This window comes from Hemitrygon akajei, chromosome 6 (genome assembly GCF_048418815.1).
Source record: "Hemitrygon akajei chromosome 6, sHemAka1.3, whole genome shotgun sequence".
Taxonomy (NCBI): domain Eukaryota; kingdom Metazoa; phylum Chordata; class Chondrichthyes; order Myliobatiformes; family Dasyatidae; genus Hemitrygon; species Hemitrygon akajei.
The window spans coordinates 102005681-102027012 of record NC_133129.1 but is presented as its reverse complement, the minus strand read 5'-3'; the positions used below and the strand labels follow the sequence as shown (position 1 = coordinate 102027012).

Genomic DNA, 21332 nt, shown 5'->3' with positions numbered 1-21332 from the left:
TCCAGGAATGATGCTAGACTTAGAACTAGTAGTCCTAAGAACCATGAAACGAGTTTACTCACACCAGAGTTGACCAACAAACTGGCAGCTCCTTGTTGTGATCACAGGGTCTTTATCCTGCACTTTCTGGTGGAAAGCAGGTGTGTGTAGTTAGTGGAACCTGGGAGTGATTGGTAACTAAACGAGGGGATTGAGGCCCAATTCCTGAGGTAAGTAGCCAGGTGGGGGATTGCCAGAAGGGATAATGACATATACTACCCTGAGATTCAGTTTCTTGACAAGGATTCACAGGGGAACATAAAAATACAATAGAATCAATGAAAAGCTACACGCAAAGACTGAGAAGCAATCAATGTGCAACCAAAGTAGATAAACTGCAAATCCAAAACGAGAAATAAAATAATTAGAATAAATAAATAAATAAATAAACTGAAATAGGAACTGCAGAGTCTTTGAAAGTGAGTCCATAGGTTGTGTCCAATGCTCAATTCAGTGTTGATGTGAGTGACATTACTGATGCTGGTTCGGGAGCCTGATGCTTGTCACATATAACTGTTCCTGAAACTGGCTGTGTGGGACCTAAGACTCTTTACCTTCTAGCCAAGTGGAGTTGAGCAGAATACCCTGGCCTCCATATTCCTTGTGTGTGCTTTCAGAGGGAGGGAGAGCTCTTAAAACAGGGGTAGACATTCCTTGTATTCAGAGTGAGCCCCTGTGAAACTGAGCCCTGACCCAAACCCTCACTCACGGTCTTTGAGGGGCTGTGTCCGGCGGGAAAGCCCGTCAGCTGGAGGCTGAATTGGCCAGGAATCTGTTAGCCCCTGTTCTTGCGTCAACTTGAAACATTTTTAGTTATTTTAAAACAGACTTTATTCATGATGGTAAATTATTTACGAGAATTATTTTCATTCTGACATTCACAGTCAATGTTTTCGGTACTGTTGTATTAGTTTTGGTAAAACCAACAGGATTATTGCCACTCCTTGGTCCCCTGGGGTGGTTCACGACTATAATAATCGAGGGGCTTACTCACCCAACCCGGCCACACCATCTGCAGTTGCGGAAGAACATGTATCGTGGTGTTTTCCCACCGAGTCCTTGCAGTGGCGACACGACTTTCTCCGGCCTGGAATGTGCCAGTTGGCAGCATTTCCTGACGGATATCTCGAAGTGCTGACAGACCAGGGTGGCTCCACCCCCTATTCTATCCGATATAAAGAAGCAGCGACACCTCCACATACCGTTTTCTTCATCTCAATTTGGAGATGACCATCAGTTATCACGTTACCGTATATACTGGGGACTTGCCCTTCGCAGGCACAATCGATAAAATTTCCCTGTCTTTAGTGGGGTCGCTTCGGAGCTCGAAAACATTTCGCTTCTGGAGCCTGACTCCGTTTAAAAGAGGGGGCGTGAGTATTTCCTTTCTTTCAAATACTTTCTTTGATTGATAATGAAAGAACTGCCGAGGACGGAGTGCTGGGGTGGAGTCGCAGACCTCGCTCAGTGTGGTACAGAGCACAGCTCACGTACGCAGCTGCTCCGGTTGGGTCTGTGCTCAGTGTTCCCGGTGCCGGACACAGTCGCGTTGGTATCTTCCCCTCTAGAGATTCCTGGCTGATTCAGCCTCCTAGTGACGGGCTTTCCCACCGGACACAGCCCCTCGAAGACCGCGAGTGAGGGTTTGGGTCAGGACTCAGCGTATGGCGTTCAGTGGTTAGCGTATGGTGAGGGTGTGGGTTTGTGGTCACCGTACAGTGAGTTCAGCGCTCAGCGTAGCTGAGGCTCGGGGTCAGTGTACAATCATAGACCACTACAGCACATAAACAGATTCACCAGCTCAACTAGTCTGTGCCTAGTACCACCAAGCCGCAGCTACTGCAGCCTCACTCAGGGTCACGTACTTATCGAAAACTTACTTAAATGTTGCAATCGAACCCACATCCATCAATTCCACCGGCAGCTCGATTCACATTCACACCACCTTCTGAGTGAAGATGTTCCTCCTCATGTTCCCTTAAATATTTCATCCTCTACCCTTAACCTGCGTCACTAACGTCTTATCCAACTTCAACTTAGCGCCCCGACCCCTGTACTCAGTACTTTGATTAATAAAAGCCAACGTGCCCACAGCTTTTCTCACGCCCCTATGTACCCGTGACACCGTTTTAAAGGAATTATAGATCTGTATTCCCAGATCCCTCCGTCCTATCTCACTCCTCAGCGCCCTCCCATAGACTGTGTACGTCATAGAGTGGCTCGTTCTCCCAGAAGGGGAGACACGACAGTGTAACAGTTAGCATAACGCTTTAGTGCGACAGTGAACCGGATTCAGCACTTGATGCTCTCTGTAAGCAGTTGATACGTTATCCCCATGACTATGTGGGTTTCCTCCGGGTGCTCCGAATTCCTCCTCAATTCTAAAAACTTTCGGGTTAGGATAAGTAAGTTGTAAACATCCGATGTTGAACCCGGAAGCGTGGTTACACTGGGGGCTGTCCCCAGCTTAATCCTCGCTGACTTGACAGAGGTATTTTGCTATGTACATGTGACAAATAAAGCTGATCTTTATCAAAGAGCGACACTGAACAATGAGGGCTCAGCAGACTTCGCAATGTGAAGGTCGGTATAGAGTGAGGGTGGAGAACGCAGAACACAGCACAGTGCAGGCGTTTCACACACAGTCTTGTACCGATCTTTTAAAAGATACAGTCGATTAAGTGTATCTTGATGTTCGCATCTTTTCTGTAATTCAGAAGAGGTGGATTTGTAAGCAGTCTGCATCGTGTCGTTGTGGATCACCAGCACCATCCTGGATAAAATTAACCAATCTCGTTAAAATTTTACTCCCTGCTATTAGTTATTTCCACTTTGTGGACGTGTCTCTGGTTGTCCAAATGATCAATGCCATTTAGCATTTTGTATACAGTACCTCTATCAAGTAACCTCTCACCCTCTTTCGCTCCAAAGAGAAAAGTCCACGCTCGCTGAACTTATTCTCATACGTCATTCTCCCCAATCCAGGCAGCATCCTGTCAAATCCGCACTGAACCCTTTCTAAAACTTCCACATACTTATTTCATGAGGCGACCAGAACTGACCACAATATTCCAGTAGGTATAGTCTAACCAGGGTTCTATAGTCTTGCAACATTACCTTCTGGTTCTTGTACTCAGCCAACGCACGGTACGACTTCTTAACAAAGCTGTCAACTTGTGTGAGTAGTGTAGATCAGGGGTCAGTGTATGATGAGAGTTCTGGGGTGACCACAGTCTGAGGTTGAGTTTTGAGTTCAGTGTATGGTGAGGGTTCAGCGGTAAGTGTACAGTGACGGTTCAGGGGACAGCAAGCTTTGACGGCTTGTATAGGGGGTCACTGTACAGCGAGGTAGAGAGTCAGGGAATAGTGTACAGTGAGGGGACAAATCTCAGTGTACGGTAGGGTGAGGGGGCATTACAAGAGTGACATATGTGTCCAGAGATCTCAGTCTGGCCGCTGTGTTTGATGTTTCCTGTGCAGAGTAAAAGCATGGAGGTGAAAACACAGTCCGAACTCGGCAACATTCTGCTGGTGAAGCTGTTCAAAAAGAAATACTTTCTGCTTCCCGAGGACAGCTGGTATTGTAGTCACATTACAGTGAAAACTCTAAACAACATCTACTATTTCCCATGCTACACTTGGCTGATTGGTGGTGATTCCCTGGATGTCATTGAAGGAACTGGTATGATTATATCATTAAACTTTAAAGGATGTAAATGTAAATGTTTTAAAGTTTGTTTCTTGTTTCTTACTGATTCAGCAACAGGAAGTTGTACGAAGAGTAAAATAGAGAAAGAAAATGTTAATAAAGTAATAAAATAGACAAAATAAAAATTATGAATCAATCACTAAGCCGGATACAATATACAATACACAATATACAGCCGGAGAACCGAAAGTGTCCCAAAAATCTTTCTCTCTCGTTCGCTTTCTCTCTCTCTCTCTCTCTCTCTCTCTCTCTCTCTCTCTCTCTCTCTCTCTCTCTCTCTCTCTCTCTCTCTCTCTCTCTCTCTCTCTCTCTCTCTCTCTCTCTCTCTCTCTCTCTCTCTCTCTCTATCTATCTATCTCTTCCTCTCACACACTCTCTCTCTCGGTGTTCTTGTCTGTCTCTTGTCTTGTTCAGCTCTTTCCACCAGTCATGACCCTGTCTAGGATTCACACTCGCATCTCCAGACCTTCAACACATTCCAAGCTGACACCATCTTGTCTTCCAGTCTGTGTTTGGCATATGCCAAAGAGGAATTGGAATTTAACCCATTCCTTACAATGGTGTAATTTCCACTTGGTTGTTACGCATCACAGATTTCACAATCTGTATTATTCAAATTACATGAACAGAACACTTACAAATAACCAAAAGGTGCAGAAAAACCAACCACGTCATTCAGTAACATGTACCGTCCTCCCAGCCAGACTGCAGTTTGGTTTTACTGTTGAAGGGCCGATGAAAGAAGCTGCAGAAAGTTGTGAACTCAGTCAGTTCCATCAGAGGTACTAGTCTCGGTATCATCCAGAATATTTTCAAGGAGCGGAGATTCAAGGACCTTTAAGCATCTTTAAGGACCCCATCACCCAGGACATTTACCCTTCTCATTGCTACCATCAGGAAGGAGGTATGTGAGCCTGAAGGCACACACTCAGTGATCCAAGAACAGCTTCTTCCCCTCTGCCGTCAGACAATCAGGAGGGAGGAGAAGATGGCGTCTGGTGAATGATAACTGTTATTTGTTAAGTAGGGTACCGTGCACAATTCTGATTTGATGGAGACAGAAGTGAGAGCGTGGAGGAACATCTGGAGAAACTTCTGAAATGCCCGCTTCGCTGCTGCTGCTACTGTGCGGTCCGGAGTAGGCGTCCGAGACCTCGGCTTTGCTTGTTTCGGCGGCCGGAACGAGGTCGAAGGCGCTCGGCAGAGGATTGCGCTCGGGAGGCTGTATCGGAGGGGCTGGTTGGAGGCTCGAAGTTTTCAGGCAGACTCAGAGTCTGCTGTGGTCGGGTGCTTCCAAGGCATCAGTTGTCGGTGCCTGGAAGTTTATGGCAGGGCGAGTTTCTCCCTTTTTGCTGCCTGATATCGGGGACTATCGGAGTCGATCGGGACTTCAGACATTTTTTTACCGTGCCCATGGTCTGCTTTTTGTCAAATTATGGTATTGCTTTGCACTGCTGTAGCTATATGTTATAATTATGTGGTTTTGTCAATGTTAGTCTTTGGTTTGTCCTGTTTTTTTTTGTGATATGACTCTGGAGGAACATTGTATCATTTCTTAACGCATGCAAGCATTTCTAAATGACAATAAATGAAGACTGAGTGTCCTCATAATCTAAATCTAAAACATGCGGAGCCCCACACCCTGGCACTGGCACTGGTCCATGGACCGGCAGTGATCCATGCCCCACCAGGATCTACAGCCCTTGGTGAGATTCCCACTCATGGGCTGGCAGTGACACATTGCCCTTGGTCAGCTTCAGACCCAAGCACTGGCGGTGTCTGGCAGCCGTCAGTGAACTCAATGCTAATGCCCTAGCGGTCACCCGCAGCCCTCAGTGAGCACCACGCTAATGACCTGGCACTGACACACAGCCCTCAGTGAGCACCATGCTAATGCCCTGGCACTGACCCACAGCCCTCAGTGAACACCACGCTAATGCCCTGGCACTGACCCACAGCCCTCAGTGAACACCACGCTAATGCCCTGGCACTGACCCACAGCCCTCAGTGAGCACCACGATAATGCCCTGTCACTGACCCACAGCCCTCAGTGAGCATCATGCTAATGCCCTGGCACTGACCCACAGCCCTCAGTGAGCACCACGATAATGCCCTGGCACTGACCCGCAGCCCTCAGTGAACTCCACGCTAATGCCCTGGCACTGACCCACAGCCCTCAGTGAACTCCACGCTAATGCCCTGTCACTGACCCACAGCCCTCTGTGAGCACCACGATAATGACCTGGCACTGACCCACAGCCCTCAGTGAGCACCACGATAATGCCCTGGCACTGACCCGCAGCCCTCAGTGAGCACCACGATAATGCCCTGGCACTGACCCACAGCCCTCAGTGAGCACCACGATAATACCCTGGCACTGACCCACAGCCCTCTGTGAGCACCACGATAATGCCCTGGCACTGACCCACAGCCCTCAGTGAGCACCACGCTAATGCCCTGTCACTGACCCGCAGCCCTCAGTGAACTCCACGCTAATGCCCTGTCACTGACCAGCAGCCCTCAGTGAGCACCACGATAATGCCCTGGCAATGACCCGCAGCCCTCAGTGAGCACCACGCTAATGCCCTGTCACTGACCAGCAGCCCTCAGTGAGCACCATGCTAATGCCCTGGCACTGACCCACAGCCCTCAGTGAGCACCACGCTAATGCCCTGGCACTGACCCGCAGCCCTCAGTGAGCACCACGAAAATGCCCTGGCACTGACCCACAGCCCTCAGTGAGCACCACGCTAATGCCCTGGCACTGACCCGCAGCCCACAGTGAGCACCACGCTAATGCCCTGGCACTGACCCACAGCCCTCAGTGAACTCCACGATAATGACCTGGCACTGACCCACAGCCCTCAGTGAGCACCATGCTAATGACCTGGCACTGACCCACAGCCCTCAGTGAGCACCATGCTAATGACCTGGCACTGACCCACAGCCCTCAGTGAGCACCATGCTAATGACCTGGCACTGACCCACAGCCCTCAGTGAGCACCATGCTAATGACCTGGCACTGACCCACAGCCCTCAGTGAGCACCATGCTAATGACCTGGCACTGACCCACAGCCCTCAGTGAGCACCATGCTAATGACCTGGCACTGACCCACAGCCCTCAGTGAGCACCATGCTAATGACCTGTCACTGACCCACAGCCCTCAGTGAGCACCATGCTAATGCCCTGGCACTGACCCACAGCCCTCAGTGAGCACCAGGATAATGCCCTGGCACTGACCCGCAGCCCTCAGTGAACTCCACGCTAATGCCCTGGCACTGACCCACAGCCCTCAGTGAACTCCACGCTAATGCCCTGTCACTGACCCACAGCCCTCTGTGAGCACCACGATAATGCCCTGGCACTGACCCACAGCCCTCAGTGAGCACCATGCTAATGACCTGGCACTGACCCACAGCCCTCAGTGAGCACCATGCTAATGACCTGGCACTGACCCACAGCCCTCAGTGAGCACCACGATAATGCCCTGGCACTGACCCACAGCCCCCAGTGAACTCCACGATAATGACCTGGCACTGACCCACAGCCCTCAGTGAACTCCACGATAATGACCTGGCACTGACCCACAGCCCTCAGTGAGCACCACGATAATGCCCTGGCACTGACCCACAGCCCTCAGTGAACTCCACGATAATGACCTGGCACTGACCCACAGCCCTCAGTGAGCACCACGATAATGCCCTGGCACTGACCCACAGCCCTCAGTGAGCATCATGCTAATGCCCTGGCACTGACCCACAGCCCTCAGTGAACTCCACGATAATGACCTGTCACTGACCCGCAGCCCTCAGTGAACTCCACGATAATGCCCTGGCACTGACCCACAGCCCTCAGTGAGCACCACGATAATGCCCTGGCACTGACCCACAGCCCTCAGTGAGCATCATGCTAATGCCCTGGCACTGACCCACAGCCCTCAGTGAACTCCATGCTAATGACCTGGCACTGACCCGCAGCCCTCAGTGAACTCCACGATAATGACCTGGCACTGACCCACAGCCCTCAGTGAACTCCACGATAATGACCTGGCACTGACCCACAGCCCTCAGTGAACTCCACGATAATGACCTGGCACTGACCCACAGCCCTCAGTGAGCACCACGATAATGCCCTGGCACTGACCCACAGCCCTCAGTGAGCACCACGATAATGCCCTGGCACTGACCCACAGCCCTCAGTGAGCATCATGCTAATGACCTGGCACTGACACACAGCCCTCAGTGAACTCCACGATAATGACCTGGCACTGACCCACAGCCCTCAGTGACCACCATGCTAATGACCTGGCACTGACCCACAGCCCTCAATGAGCACCATGCTAATGACCTGGCACTGACCCACAGCCCTCAGTGAGCACCATGCTAATGACCTGGCACTGACCCACAGCCCTCAGTGAGCACCATGCTAATGCCCTGGCACTGACCCACAGCCCTCAGTGAGCACCAGGATAATGCCCTGGCACTGACCCGCAGCCCTCAGTGAACTCCACGCTAATGCCCTGGCACTGACCCACAGCCCTCAGTGAACTCCACGCTAATGCCCTGTCACTGACCCACAGCCCTCTGTGAGCACCATGCTAATGACCTAGCACTGACCCACAGCCCTCAGTGAGCACCATGCTAATGACCTAGCACTGACCCACAGCCCTCAGTGAGCACCATGCTAATGACCTGGCACTGACCCACAGCCCTCAGTGAGCACCACGATAATGCCCTGGCACTGACCCACAGCCCTCAGTGAACTCCACGATAATGACCTGGCACTGACCCACAGCCCTCAGTGAGCATCATGCTAATGCCCTGTCACTGACCCGCAGCCCTCAGTGAACTCCACGATAATGACCTGGCCCTGACCCACAGCCCTCAGTGAACTCCACGATAATGACCTGGCACTGACCCACAGCCCTCAGTGAACTCCACGCTAATGCCCTGTCACTGACCCACAGCCCTCTGTGAGCACCACGATAATGACCTGGCACTGACCCACAGCCCTCAGTGAGCACCATGCTAATGACCTAGCACTGACCCACAGCCCTCAGTGAGCACCATGCTAATGACCTGGCACTGACCCACAGCCCTCAGTGAGCACCATGCTAATGACCTGGCACTGACCCACAGCCCTCAGTGAGCACCATGCTAATGACCTAGCACTGACCCACAGCCCTCAGTGAGCACCATGCTAATGACCTGGCACTGACCCACAGCCCTCAGTGAGCACCACGATAATGCCCTGGCACTGACCCACAGCCCTCAGTGAACTCCACGATAATGACCTGCCACTGACCCACAGCCCTCAGTGAACTCCACGATAATGACCTTGCACTGACCCACAGCCCTCAGTGAACTCCACGATAATGACCTGGCACTGACCCACAGCCCTCAGTGAGCACCACGATAATGCCCTGGCACTGACCCACAGCCCTCAGTGAACTCCACGATAATGACCTGGCACTGACCCACAGCCCTCAGTGAGCACCACGATAATGCCCTGGCACTGACCCACAGCCCTCAGTGAGCATCATGCTAATGCCCTGGCACTGACCCACAGCCCTCAGTGAACTCCACGATAATGACCTGGCACTGACCCACAGCCCTCAGTGAACTCCACGATAATGATCTGGCACTGACCCACAGCCCTCAGTGAACTCCACGATAATGACCTGGCACTGACCCACAGCCCTCAGTGAGCACCATGCTAATGACCTGGCACTGACCCACAGCCCTCAGTGAACTCCACGATAATGACCTGGCACTGACCCACAGCCCTCAGTGAGCATCATGCTAATGACCTGGCACTGACCCACAGCCCTCAGTGAACTCCACGCTAATGCCCTGGCACTGACCCACAGCCCTCAGTGAACTCCACGCTAATGCCCTGGCACTGACCCACAGCCCTCAGTGTGCACCATGCTAATGCCCTGGCACTGACCCACAGCCCTCAGTGAGCACCATGCTAATGACCTGGCACTGACCCGCAGCCCTCAGTGAGCACCACGCTAATGCCCTGGCACTGACCCACAGCCCTCAGTGAGCACCATTCTAATGCCCTGTCACTGACTCACAGCCCTCAGTGAGCACCATTCTAATGCCCTGTCACTGACCCACAGCCCTCAGTGAGCACCATTCTAATGCCCTGTCACTGACCCGCAGCCCTCAGTGAGCACCACGCTAATGCCCTGGCACTGACCCACAGCCCTCAGTGAGCACCACGCTAATGCCCTGTCACTGACCCACAGCCCTCAGTGAGCACCACGATAATGCCCTGTCACTGACCCACAGCCCTCAGTGAACTCCACGCTAATGCCCTGGCACTGACCCACAGCCCTCAGTGTGCACCATGCTAATGCCCTGGCACTGACCCACAGCCCTCAGTGAGCACCATGCTAATGACCTGGCACTGACCCGCAGCCCTCAGTGAGCACCACGCTAATGCCCTGGCACTGACCCACAGCCCTCAGTGAGCACCACGATAATGCCCTGGCACTGACCCACAGCCCTCAGTGAGCACCACGCTAATGCCCTGGCACTGACCCACAGCCCTCAGTGAGCACCATGCTAATGCCCTGGCACTGACCAACAGCCCTCAGTGAGCACCATGCTAATGCCCTGGCACTGACCCACTGCCCTCAGTGAGCACCATTCTAATGACCTGGCACTGACCCACAGCCCTCAGTGAGCACCACGATAATGCCCTGGCACTGACCCACAGCCCTCAGTGAGCACCACGCTAATGACCTGGCACTGACCCGCAGCCCTCAGTGAGCACCACGCTAATGCCCTGGCACTGACCCACAGCCCTCAGTGAGCACCATGCTAATGCCCTGGCACTGACCCGCAGCCCTCAGTGAGCACCACGATAATGCCCTGGCACTGACCCACAGCCCTCAGTGAGCACCACGATAATGCCCTGGCACTGACCCACAGCCCTCTGTGAGCACCACGATAATGCCCTGGCACTGACCCGCAGCCCTCAGTGAGCACCACGATAATGCCCTGGCACTGACCCACAGCCCTCAGTGAGCACCACGATAATGCCCTGGCACTGACCCACAGCCCTCAGTGAACTCCACGATAATGACCTGGCACTGACCCACAGCCCTCAGTGAGCACCATGCTAATGACCTGGCACTGACCCACAGCCCTCAGTGAGCATCATGCTAATGACCTGGCACTGACCCACAGCCCTCAGTGAGCATCATGCTAATGCCCTGCAGTGATACACAGCCCTCAGTGAGCACCACGCTAATGCCCTGGCACTGACCCACAGCCCTCAGTGAGCATCATGCTAATGCCCTGCAGTGATACACAGCCCTCAGTGAGCACCACGCTAATGCCCTGGCACTGACCCACAGCCCTCAGTGAGCATCATGCTAATGCCCTGTCACTGACCCACAGCCCTCAGTGAGCACCACGATAATGACCTGGCACTGACCCGCAGCCCTCAGTGAGCACCACGATAATGCCCTGGCACTGACCCGCAGCCCTCAGTGAACTCCACGCTAATGCCCTGGCACTGACCCGCAGCCCTCAGTGAGCACCATGCTAATCTCCTGGTGGTGACCCACAGCCTTCAGTGAGCTTTACACAAATGACCCCCGTCTCTCATTGAGCTTCACACCCATGACCTGGAGGTGACCCGAGGCTGGTGCAGAACTCCGTGTGTGGCAAGACGGTGACCCACAGTGTCAGAAGGCTGAAATAAATTGGCAGAATTGAAAATGCTCAATACATTGGGCAGCATTCTTGGGGAGAGAACATTTCAGGCACCAGGTCAGTTGGTATGACCCACAAAGTTCTAACCACGGGTCCAGCATCCAACTTCGAGACGGCAGACCAGAGAATGGGAAAGTTCTGGAAAGACTTGGTGTGATGCTCCATTCTAAGTGTTCCCTGATCTTTGATTCTGTTCTTGGCCAGCCTGGAAACAACATGAGTCCGGTTCAGCCATCCTGGAGGAATATCGGAAAAAGGAAATGCAGAAGAGACAAGACATGTACCAGTGAGTATAAAGCCATCAGTCTCTCGGGAAACAGGTCAAAATCCAGTGGTGTAGAGGAACTGTTATAACAAGGGTCATAGAATACAAGCAGGGTCTCTGTACAATCTCCTTCAAGTGATCACCCTTCCACGATGCCCTCTTTCTGGGCACAGGGTGCACCCGCCTCTGATAAGGAGGGAAAGACTGGCCTTGATGACCAGTGGTCAACGTGTGAACTCTCTGCTGTTACACAGACAGTTCAAGCTTCTGAATAAACAGTCATCCCTATAGAATAGAAAGAAGTAGGTTTTTTTAGCCAGAGAGTGGTGAATCTATCAAATTCATTGCCACAGATGGCTGTGCAAGCCGTGTCATTGGGTACATTTAAAGCGGAGTTTGACAGATTATTGATTAGTTGTGGCATCAAAGTTTGCATGGATAAGGCAAAAATTGGGTTGAAAGAGATAATAAATGAGCCATGACAGAATGGCTGAGCAGACTCGATGGGGCGTATGTCCTAATTCTGCTCCCTATATATTATCGTCTTATGGTATTAAGGAAAGAATCACAGTAGGTCACCGTGGACCATACTGAATCACACTGATCACAATGGACCACACTGAATCATACAGGTCCAGTGGATCCTACTGCATCACAGTGGATCATACAGAAACAACAATGTACAGTATCATACTGAACCAGACTGGATGACACTGGACCACAATGGGTCATAATGAACCACATTGGATCATACTGAACCTCCGTGGATCAGACAGAATCACGGTGGATTACACTGAACCAACTGCATCACACTGGACTACAGTGGGTCAGACTAGACCACATTGGACCATACTGAACCTCCGTGGATCATAATGGACCACTGTGAAACACACAGCTGAACAATCTCTCCAATGCCAATTTCCTCAGTTTCTTTCCTCGTAGTCTATACATTCCCATGAACTCCTCACAGCTTCTACATCCCACCAACGTAGAGACAGGGTGGGTGTTGCGGGGGACTTACAGTGGCCAGTCTCAGATCAACGACCCATTGTCAGATATACACTGTGACTGGGCTGTATTGTACCTGAACTGGTGGTGCAGACGGTGACTGTAAACATCAAATTGAACATTATTCGTATTTCCAATTACTTCCAGGAAGAGTTTGAGGAATTTTCACCTTGTGTTTTAGGTGGAGAACTTTTGCACCAGGAATTCCAAAAAGCATTAACTGTGAAAAGAGCAGTGACTTACCGAGAGACGCAGTGATGCCATTCGGCAGGAAGGTCCGCACCTTCTATAACATAGATGCTGCGTAAGTATTGGAACAGAATGGGCCAATGTTCAAACCCACCAAGTCTTTGTTTGGGTTGTGTGGTAAATGGGTGCCTGCAGTTTGCCCAGAGTTAGAGTCATACAGTACAGAAGCAGGCCCTTTGCCCCAACTTATCCATGCCAACCAAGATGTCTACCACAGTTCGTGCTATTTCTCAGATTTTGGCCCATATCCCTCCAAACCTTTTCTATCCACGTACCTGTCCAGCTGCCTCATAAACATTGTAATTGTCCCTAATTCAACCACCTCCTCTGGCCACATACGGGCCACCCTCTGTTTGTAAAAATGGATCTTCAGATCTTTTCCCTTTTGCCATATACCTGTGCCTTCTAGTGTTAGACTCCCTACCCTGGGGAGGGACTGTGACCATCCAGCATATCTACACACCAGCCTCCTACACTCTCCTGTGTCACATTGTGCCTGACGATCACACTGGTAAGTGAGTTACTTGACCTTTCTGAGTCCCTGAACAGGAACAGGGAACATTTATCTCCCCGTCCTCACCCGAATGGTGTTGATTTTAGATGGTTCAACTTCCCAGTTATCCCACTTTCCTCTTCATTCACTACCCTATGGTTATAGCACAGCCCTATGTCAACCAGGATATCAGTATCTGCTCCCTGTTCTTCTCTTAATGTCACCACTCAGCCTCCTTCACTCCAGGGGAAGGTCGCAACCTTATCACTCAGGCCCTCTAATCCAGACCACACCAATGTGGATACCTTCTGTACCCCTCCAGCTCAATCCCATCCTTTCCGTAGTGTACGGACCGGAAACTGCCCGCAGGACTCCAGGTGCAGCCTGACTAACGTTCAGTACAGCTCAAATGGAACCTCCCAACTTTAATGCTCAGTGCCTCAGACAACACTGGCAAGCACGCCGTACACCCCCCACACTATCCTGTCTTCCTGTGTTCCCATTTTTACCAAACCAGATCCTTGTATCCCGTGTTCAGCAGCAATCCGCGGGATCCTGCCATTCACTGAGTATACCCAACCCCGACTTAACTCATGTCTCCACGTTGGAGTAATGATAAAGCAGGGCACAGACTTTGTCCCTTCCTGTGGAATGATGTGAGGTGCCTAATGAGTGTTAGTCCAACAGTCTAGATTCACTGTGATGTGTTTTGTTGATGTAGCATTGTGGAGCTCGGACTGCAGCCACTGAAGATGTGCCATGAGGTGTGGAGTATGCTGAGTGAATTACAAACCCTCTGTGAGATCAACAGAGATCCAGTGTCAGGTGAGTACACCAGTTGCTTCATTGTCACTGTCAGCATCAGGGAGGTTCCTGTGATAAACAGGGATGTTTAGCTGGCAATCTACTTCCAATAGGAAGGGTCTGGTGCAAGAAGATTATGACCCAGCTGTGACAGATGTGATCAACTGTGTGTCTCCTCTGTTCCCTAGAATATGTGAAGAAACATTGGAAAGAAGACAGATTCTTTGGCTATCAGTACCTGAACGGATTAAATCCTGTTCTCATCCAACAGTGCAGCGAGATCCCAGCAAAGTTCCCCGTTACGGATGAAATGGTCGCCCCCACCCTGGCGAAAGGCACCACTCTCCAGCAGGAGGTCCAGGTCAGACTCTGGGTTGCGGAGTGTGGGAAGTGGGAATGATACAGAGACATGAGATATGGTAGTGTTGGGGCATTACAGAAGGAGGAGTGATGTAGAGTCCCAGACCATCTCACACCATCTCACACCATCTCACACCTTGCCGCACTGTCCCACAGTAAAACACACACCATCCTCCACTACCTGCACCATCCCATACCCAAGTGCACCATGGGAGACTTTAATTTCCCAAATATTGTGTGGGAAAATCCAATGACGAATGGATTACTGGAAAGTGAATTCATTGAGTTGTTGAATAATTGTTCACATTCTGTAACAATCAGGATAGAAGTTTGAGTAAGGATGTCGTTCAGCCTTTAGGAACAAGTGACCAAGTAAAAAACTTTGTAGTTGGATAGCTCAGGGGCATGAATGGTTACTTAGAATGCCAGACTTTAGATGTTTCAGAAAGGGCAGGGAGGGAGGCAAAAGAGGTGGGGTGTGGCACTGCTGATCAGAGATAGTGTCACGGCTGCAGAAAAGGAGGAAGACATGGAGGGATTGTCTACAGAATCTCTGTGGGTGCAAGTTATGAACAGGAAAGGGTCAACAACTCTACTGGGTATTTTTTATAGACCACCCAGTAGTAACAGGGTTAGAAGGTACAGATTGGGAGACAGATTCTGGAAAGGTATAATATTAACAGGGACGTTGTGGTGGGAGATTTTAATTTCCCAAATATGATTGGCATCTCCCTACAGCAAGGGGTTTAGATGGAGTGGAGTTAGTTAGGTGTGTTCAGGAAGTTTTCTTGACACAAAATGTAGATAAGCCTACAAGAGGAGAGGCTGTACTTGATCAGGTATTGGGAAATGAACCTGGTCAGGTGTCATTTCTCTCAATGGGAGAGCATTTTGGAGATAGTGATCACAATTCTATCTCCTTTCCCACAGCACTGGAGAGGGATAGGAACAGACCAGTTAAGAAAGTGTTTAATTGGAATAAGGGGAAATATGAGGCTATCAGGCAGGAACTTGGAAGCATAAATTGGGAACAGGTATTCTCAGGGAAATGTATAGCAGAGATGTGGCAAATGTTAAGGGGATATTTGCGTGGAGTTCTGCCTAAGTACATTCCAATGCAATATGGAAAGGATGGTAGGGTACAGGAACCGTGGTGTACAAAGGTTGTTGAAAATCTAGTCAAGAAGAAAAGAAAAGATTATGAAAGGTCCAAAAAACTAGGTAACGGTAGACATCTTGAGACTGTAAGGCTAGCAGGAAGGAGCTTAAAAATAAAATTGGGAGTTGCAGAATGGGCCATGAGAAGGCCTTGGCAGACAGGATTAAGGAAAACTCCAAGGAATTCTAGAAGTATGTGAAGAGCAAGAGGATAAGACATGAGAGAATAGGACTAATCAAAGGTGACAGTGGAAAAGTGTGCATGGAACTGGAGGAGATAGCAGGGGTACCTAATGAATACTTTACTTAAGTACTCACTACAGAAAAGGATCTTGGCAAATGTAAGGGTGACTTACAGCAGACTGAAAAGCTTGAGCATATAGATATTAAGAAGGAGAATGTTCTGAAGCTTTTGGAAAACATCAAGTTGGATAAGTCACCGGGACTGGACGAGATGTACCCTAGGCTACTGTGGGAGACAAGGGAGGAGATTACTGAGTCTCTGGCGATGATCTTTCCATCATCAATATGGACGGGAGAGGTTCCGGAAGATTGGAGGGTTGTGGATGTTGTTCCCTTATTCAAGAAAGGGAGTAGAGATAGCTCAGGAAATAATTGACCAGTGAGTCTTACTTCAGTGGTAGGTAAGTTGATGGAAAAGATCCCGAGAGGCAGGATTTGTGAACATTAGGAATAGTCAGCATGGCTTTGTCAAAGGCAAGCCTGATTGAAGTTTTTGAGGATGTGACTAAACACATTGATGAAGGAAGAGCAGTAGATGTAGTGTATATGGATTTCAGCAAGGCATTTGATAAGGTACCCCATGCAAGACTTACTGAGAAAGTAAGGAGGCGTGGGATCCAAGGGAACATTGCTTTGTGGATCCAGAATTGACTGACCCACAGAAGGCAAAGAGTGGTTGTAGAAGGGTCATATTCTGGTTGGAGGTCGGTGACCAGTGGTGTGCCTCAGGGATCTGTTCTGGGACCCTTACTCTTCGTGATTTTTATAAATGACCTGGATGAGGAAGTGGAGGAATGGGTTAGTAAATTTGCTGATGACACAAATGTTGTGGGTGTTGTTGATAGTGTGGAGGGTTGTCAGAGGTTACAGCGCGATATTGATAGGATGCAAAACTGAGGTAAAAAGTGGCAGATGGAGTTCAAGCCAGATAAGTGTGAAGTGGTTCATTTTGGTAGGTCAAATATGATGGCAGAATTATAGTATTCCTGGCAGTGTGGAGGATCAAAGGGATCTTTGTTCTGAGTCCATAGGACACTCAAAAATGCTGCGCAGGTTGACTTTGTGGTTAAGAAGGCATACGGTTCATTGGCCTTCATCAATCATGCGATTGAGTTTAGGAGCCAAGAGATAATGTTGCAGATATATAGGACCCTGGTCAGACCCCACTTGGAGTACTGTGCTCAGCTCAGAGTTGCTCAGAGTTACTGTTGCTCAGAGTACTCAGCTCTTGTTGCCTCACTGCAGCAAGGATGTGGAAACCATAGAAAGGGTGCAGAGGAGATTTACAAGGATGTTTCCTGGATTGGGGAGCATGCCTTATGAGAATAGATTGAGTAATCTTGGTCTTTTCTCCTTAGAGCGACGAGAGGATGAGCGGTGACCAGATAGAGCTGTATAAGATGATTTGAGGCATTGATCGTGTGGATAGTCAGAGGCTTTTTCCCAGAGCTGAAATGGCTAACATGAGAGGACACTGTTTTTAGGTGCTTGGAAGTAGGTACAGAGGAGATGTCAGGGGTGAGTTTTTTACGCGGAGAGTGGAGGGTGCGTGGAATGGGCTGCTAGTGACTGTGGTGGAGGCAGATACGATAGGGTCTTTTAAGAGACTCCTGGATAGGTACATGGAGCTTAGAAAAATAGAGAGCTATTGGTAACCCTAGGTAGTTTCTATAGTAATGACATGTTCGCCACAGCTTTTTGGGCCGAAGGGCCTGCATTGTGCTGTAGGCTTTCTAGGTTTCTATGTTTCGATAACAAATAAACTAGCCAAGTTTTGCAGATGACACAAAATTACGGGGGTGAGCTGATAGCATTCAGACAGCAGAATCAATGCAGTTAGATCTGAACAAAATCCAGTTATGCCTTCCTCTGAAGGACTTTGAGAATTAGGCAGGGAGTGTCAAGGATACCTCCTCTTGTAAGATTCCTTTACACAGACACTGAAGCGACCGTTCCTTGTTCTCTTCCAGAATGGCAATATCTTCATCGTTGACCACGTGTTGCTGAATGGAATTGCAGCCAACACAAAGCCGAAGCAGCAATACCTCGAAGCACCGATGTGTCTCTTGTACCTGAATCCAAGAAAAGAATTAGTTCCCATTGCAATCCAGGTATGGACTCTAATCCTCCTCTTCCCTTTCCCTCTGCCACCCTCCCTTTCTCATGCCCCATCTCCACCTCTCACCCTCCACCTCCTTCCCTCACACTCTACTCACTGTCCGTCTCCCAGCACCCTCAGCCTCCATCTCCCTCTCTCTCTCTCTCTCTCTCTCTCTCACCCCACCTCGGTTTCTCATCCGCTCCGCTCCCAACAACACCCCTCATCACGCACATACCCCAACTATCAACCCATGTCCATCACCCACCCACCCACCCATCTATCACATCCTCCAGTTATCACCTTTTCCCCAACTATGACATCACCCACCCTGTCTATTAACCCTTCCTGTCTATCAGCCCCCCATCTGTCACCCCTTCTGTGTCTCACACACCCCATCTCTTGCCCACCCCATCCCTCACACAACCCCAGTCTCTGATCCCCGCTCCTAAGCCTTTCACACTACTCTCATCTCTCACACCCCACCATCTTTCACAGTATGTCCCACCTCTCATAGCCCCCACCCACCCAGTCACTCTCCCACATCTCTCACTCTCAACTTCTCTCATCCCCATTTCTCAACCCCTCCCAGGTCTTACAAACCCCACCCCATCAACTCTACTTCTTCTCCTACAGAAGCCACTCCAATTTCCCAGCAGGTAGTTTGCAGAAAGCTTGATGACCCTCAGCCCTCCCAATCACTAGAGCCTCCTACCTGAGGATCTCCAAACTGGACCTTCTGAGCAATTCCGTGTTCCCTACTTGGCTGAAGCAGTTAGTCTTACTCGCTGCAGTTTCCAGCCCTGATGTCTGTCTTTCCTTCCTCACGCCCCACCCCATCGTGTTACTGGAAGCTGCACAGCAAATCTTTCAGTGAAGGGAATTATTGTTGCTAAAAAGCTTCAATAGAAATTGTCCACTCTTGTCAGCTTGATCAAATGCCCTACTAAACCAATCCCTTCTGCCCACAAGATATTCGTATCCCTTCATTTCCTGCACCTCCATATGCCTATCCAAGAGCCTCAGGCTCCCCTGTCATAATTGACCCCACCACCACCCCTCACAGTGTATTCCAGGTGACCACCATTCTTTAAAAATATTGAACCGCACTTCCTCTTTGAACTTAAACTATCTCATCTTAAATGCATGCCTTCTTGGATTAAACATTTCAACCCTGGTGGAAAGATACTGTCTGTCTTCTCAATCGACGCATCTCGGAATCTTATAAACCTCTATTGGGCCTTCCCTCAACCCCACCGCTACATAGAAAACAATTTAAATTTGCCCAACCTCTCCTTAGGGTGCATGCGCTCTAAGACAGGCAGCATCACTGTAAATCTCTACTCTGCCCTCTCCAAAGCCTCTAATCGGTGAAGGGAAAAGGCAAGGCTATATGGGAGGGGAGAGTTTGATTGATCTTTGAATAGGTTAAAGGGTTAGCAGAATATTGTGGGCCAAAGGGCCAGTAGTGTGTTCCAGAGCTCCATGTTCTATGTACTCTGGATGTATCTAGAATTATATAAAGCTTTCAAAGATTTGTTTTATTTGTCAAGTGTACATCGAAACATACAGTGAAATGCATCTTTTTGCGTTAAATCAAATCAGTGAGGATTGTGCTGGGCAGGCCGCAGTTGTTGTCATCATAGTATGTCCACTACTCAATAGCCCTGACCGTACATCTTTGGAAATGCGTCTTTGAAACGTGGGAGGAAAGCAAAGCACCTGGAGGATACACACACGGTCATGGGGTGAACATACAAACTCCTTCTAGACAACGACGGTGATCGAACCCTAATCAGTGAAAGCTGGTGTTGTGAGTGATTGTGCTACACTACCAACCTGCAACGTAACTTTCTGACTCATGAACTCAGTATCTCGACTAATAAAGGCAAACATACCTTCTGAGATCTTTACCACCCGAACAACCTGTGCAGCCACTTTCAGAGAGTTATGGATTTGGACTCCAAAGCCCCTCTGTACAACACTCGTATTAACATTGTGCTGGCTCTTCACATTTGAGCTAGCAAAGTGCAATACTCCACATTAGCTCAGGTTAAACTCTATCCGCCTTTTCTCCACACATCTCTGCAAATGATCTATATGCTGCTGTATTCTTTTCCAGCCTTACACACTATCTACAACACACCAATCTTCAGATCATCTGCAAACCTAATCACCTACCCACCTACATTTTCATCCAGCTCACTTATAAACATTCAAACAGCAGAGGTCCCTGCATGGATCCCTGCAAAGCACCACTAGTCACGGAGTTCCAGTCATTGCAAGTCCGATCAATCACTACACTCTGTCTTCTGTGGACAAGCCAGTTTTGAATCCAAATAGTCAAGTCATTGCGGATACCATGACTCTTAATCTTCTGGGTGAGCCTTTCCTGAGTAACCTTGTCAAAGGCCTGACTAAAATCCACGTAGACAATCTTCATCACACTCCACCTTCATCACCCACCCTCATCACCTTGTCAAAAATCCAATCAAGGTAGTAAGACACAACTTGTCCCACACAAAGCCAAGTTGACTGTCCCAAATTAGGCCACACTTTTCCAATTGTTCGTACATCCAACCCCTAATAATTCTCTGCAATAACTTCCCCACCACTGATGTGAGACTTCCTCTAGAGGGGTATATAGTTTCCAGGATTATCTCTGGTTACCTTCTAAAATATAGGAACAACCTTAGCTACTGACCAGTCCAACAGTATCTTGCCTGTGGCCAGAGAGGACACCAAGGTGACACATGGATAAAAGGAAAACGGAGGGCTATGTGTGAGGGAAGCATTAGATTGATCTTAGTCAAGGTGTAGAGGTCAACACCACTTCATGGGCCGAGGCCCCGGTACTGGAAGGTCCTCTGCCATACCAGAGACACGTGGTGCATGCAGCAGGAATATTCCATGTTCTGAGCTCTTGATCAAGGCTCCAGCATTCTCAGCTCTTTCCTCTCAATAATCTGGGGTATAACTCATCAGACTCTGGGACCTATCCACTGTAATGTTCTTTAGACTGTATTTCCTCATGATAACTGGCCCTCTGAGTGTAAAATTCTCTCCCTCCATCTTTTCGGGATGGACCACCTCAACATAGTTCATAACTCTGCAGCCTGGGACATGAGGTTCTCAATCACCTGGGATTCACCACCACCCTGGGTAGCTGTT

At 49.6% G+C, this 21332-nt stretch overlaps 1 protein-coding gene across 2 annotated transcripts in view; it reads left to right on the top strand.

The window, feature by feature from the left end:
- The first annotated feature begins 1259 nt into the window (after nucleotides 1-1259).
- Nucleotides 1260-21332, top strand: part of LOC140729366 (polyunsaturated fatty acid 5-lipoxygenase-like) — a 41803-nt gene continuing 21730 nt past the window's right edge. For both annotated transcript variants that reach the window (XM_073049024.1, XM_073049025.1), the window contains exons 1-7: nucleotides 1260-1412; nucleotides 3520-3721; nucleotides 11688-11769; nucleotides 12938-13060; nucleotides 14220-14323; nucleotides 14491-14663; nucleotides 18034-18174. In XM_073049024.1, the coding sequence (XP_072905125.1) occupies nucleotides 1266-1412; nucleotides 3520-3721; nucleotides 11688-11769; nucleotides 12938-13060; nucleotides 14220-14323; nucleotides 14491-14663; nucleotides 18034-18174 (972 nt within the window). In that variant the 5' untranslated portion in view covers nucleotides 1260-1265. The remainder of the gene's footprint in view (nucleotides 1413-3519; nucleotides 3722-11687; nucleotides 11770-12937; nucleotides 13061-14219; nucleotides 14324-14490; nucleotides 14664-18033; nucleotides 18175-21332) is intronic.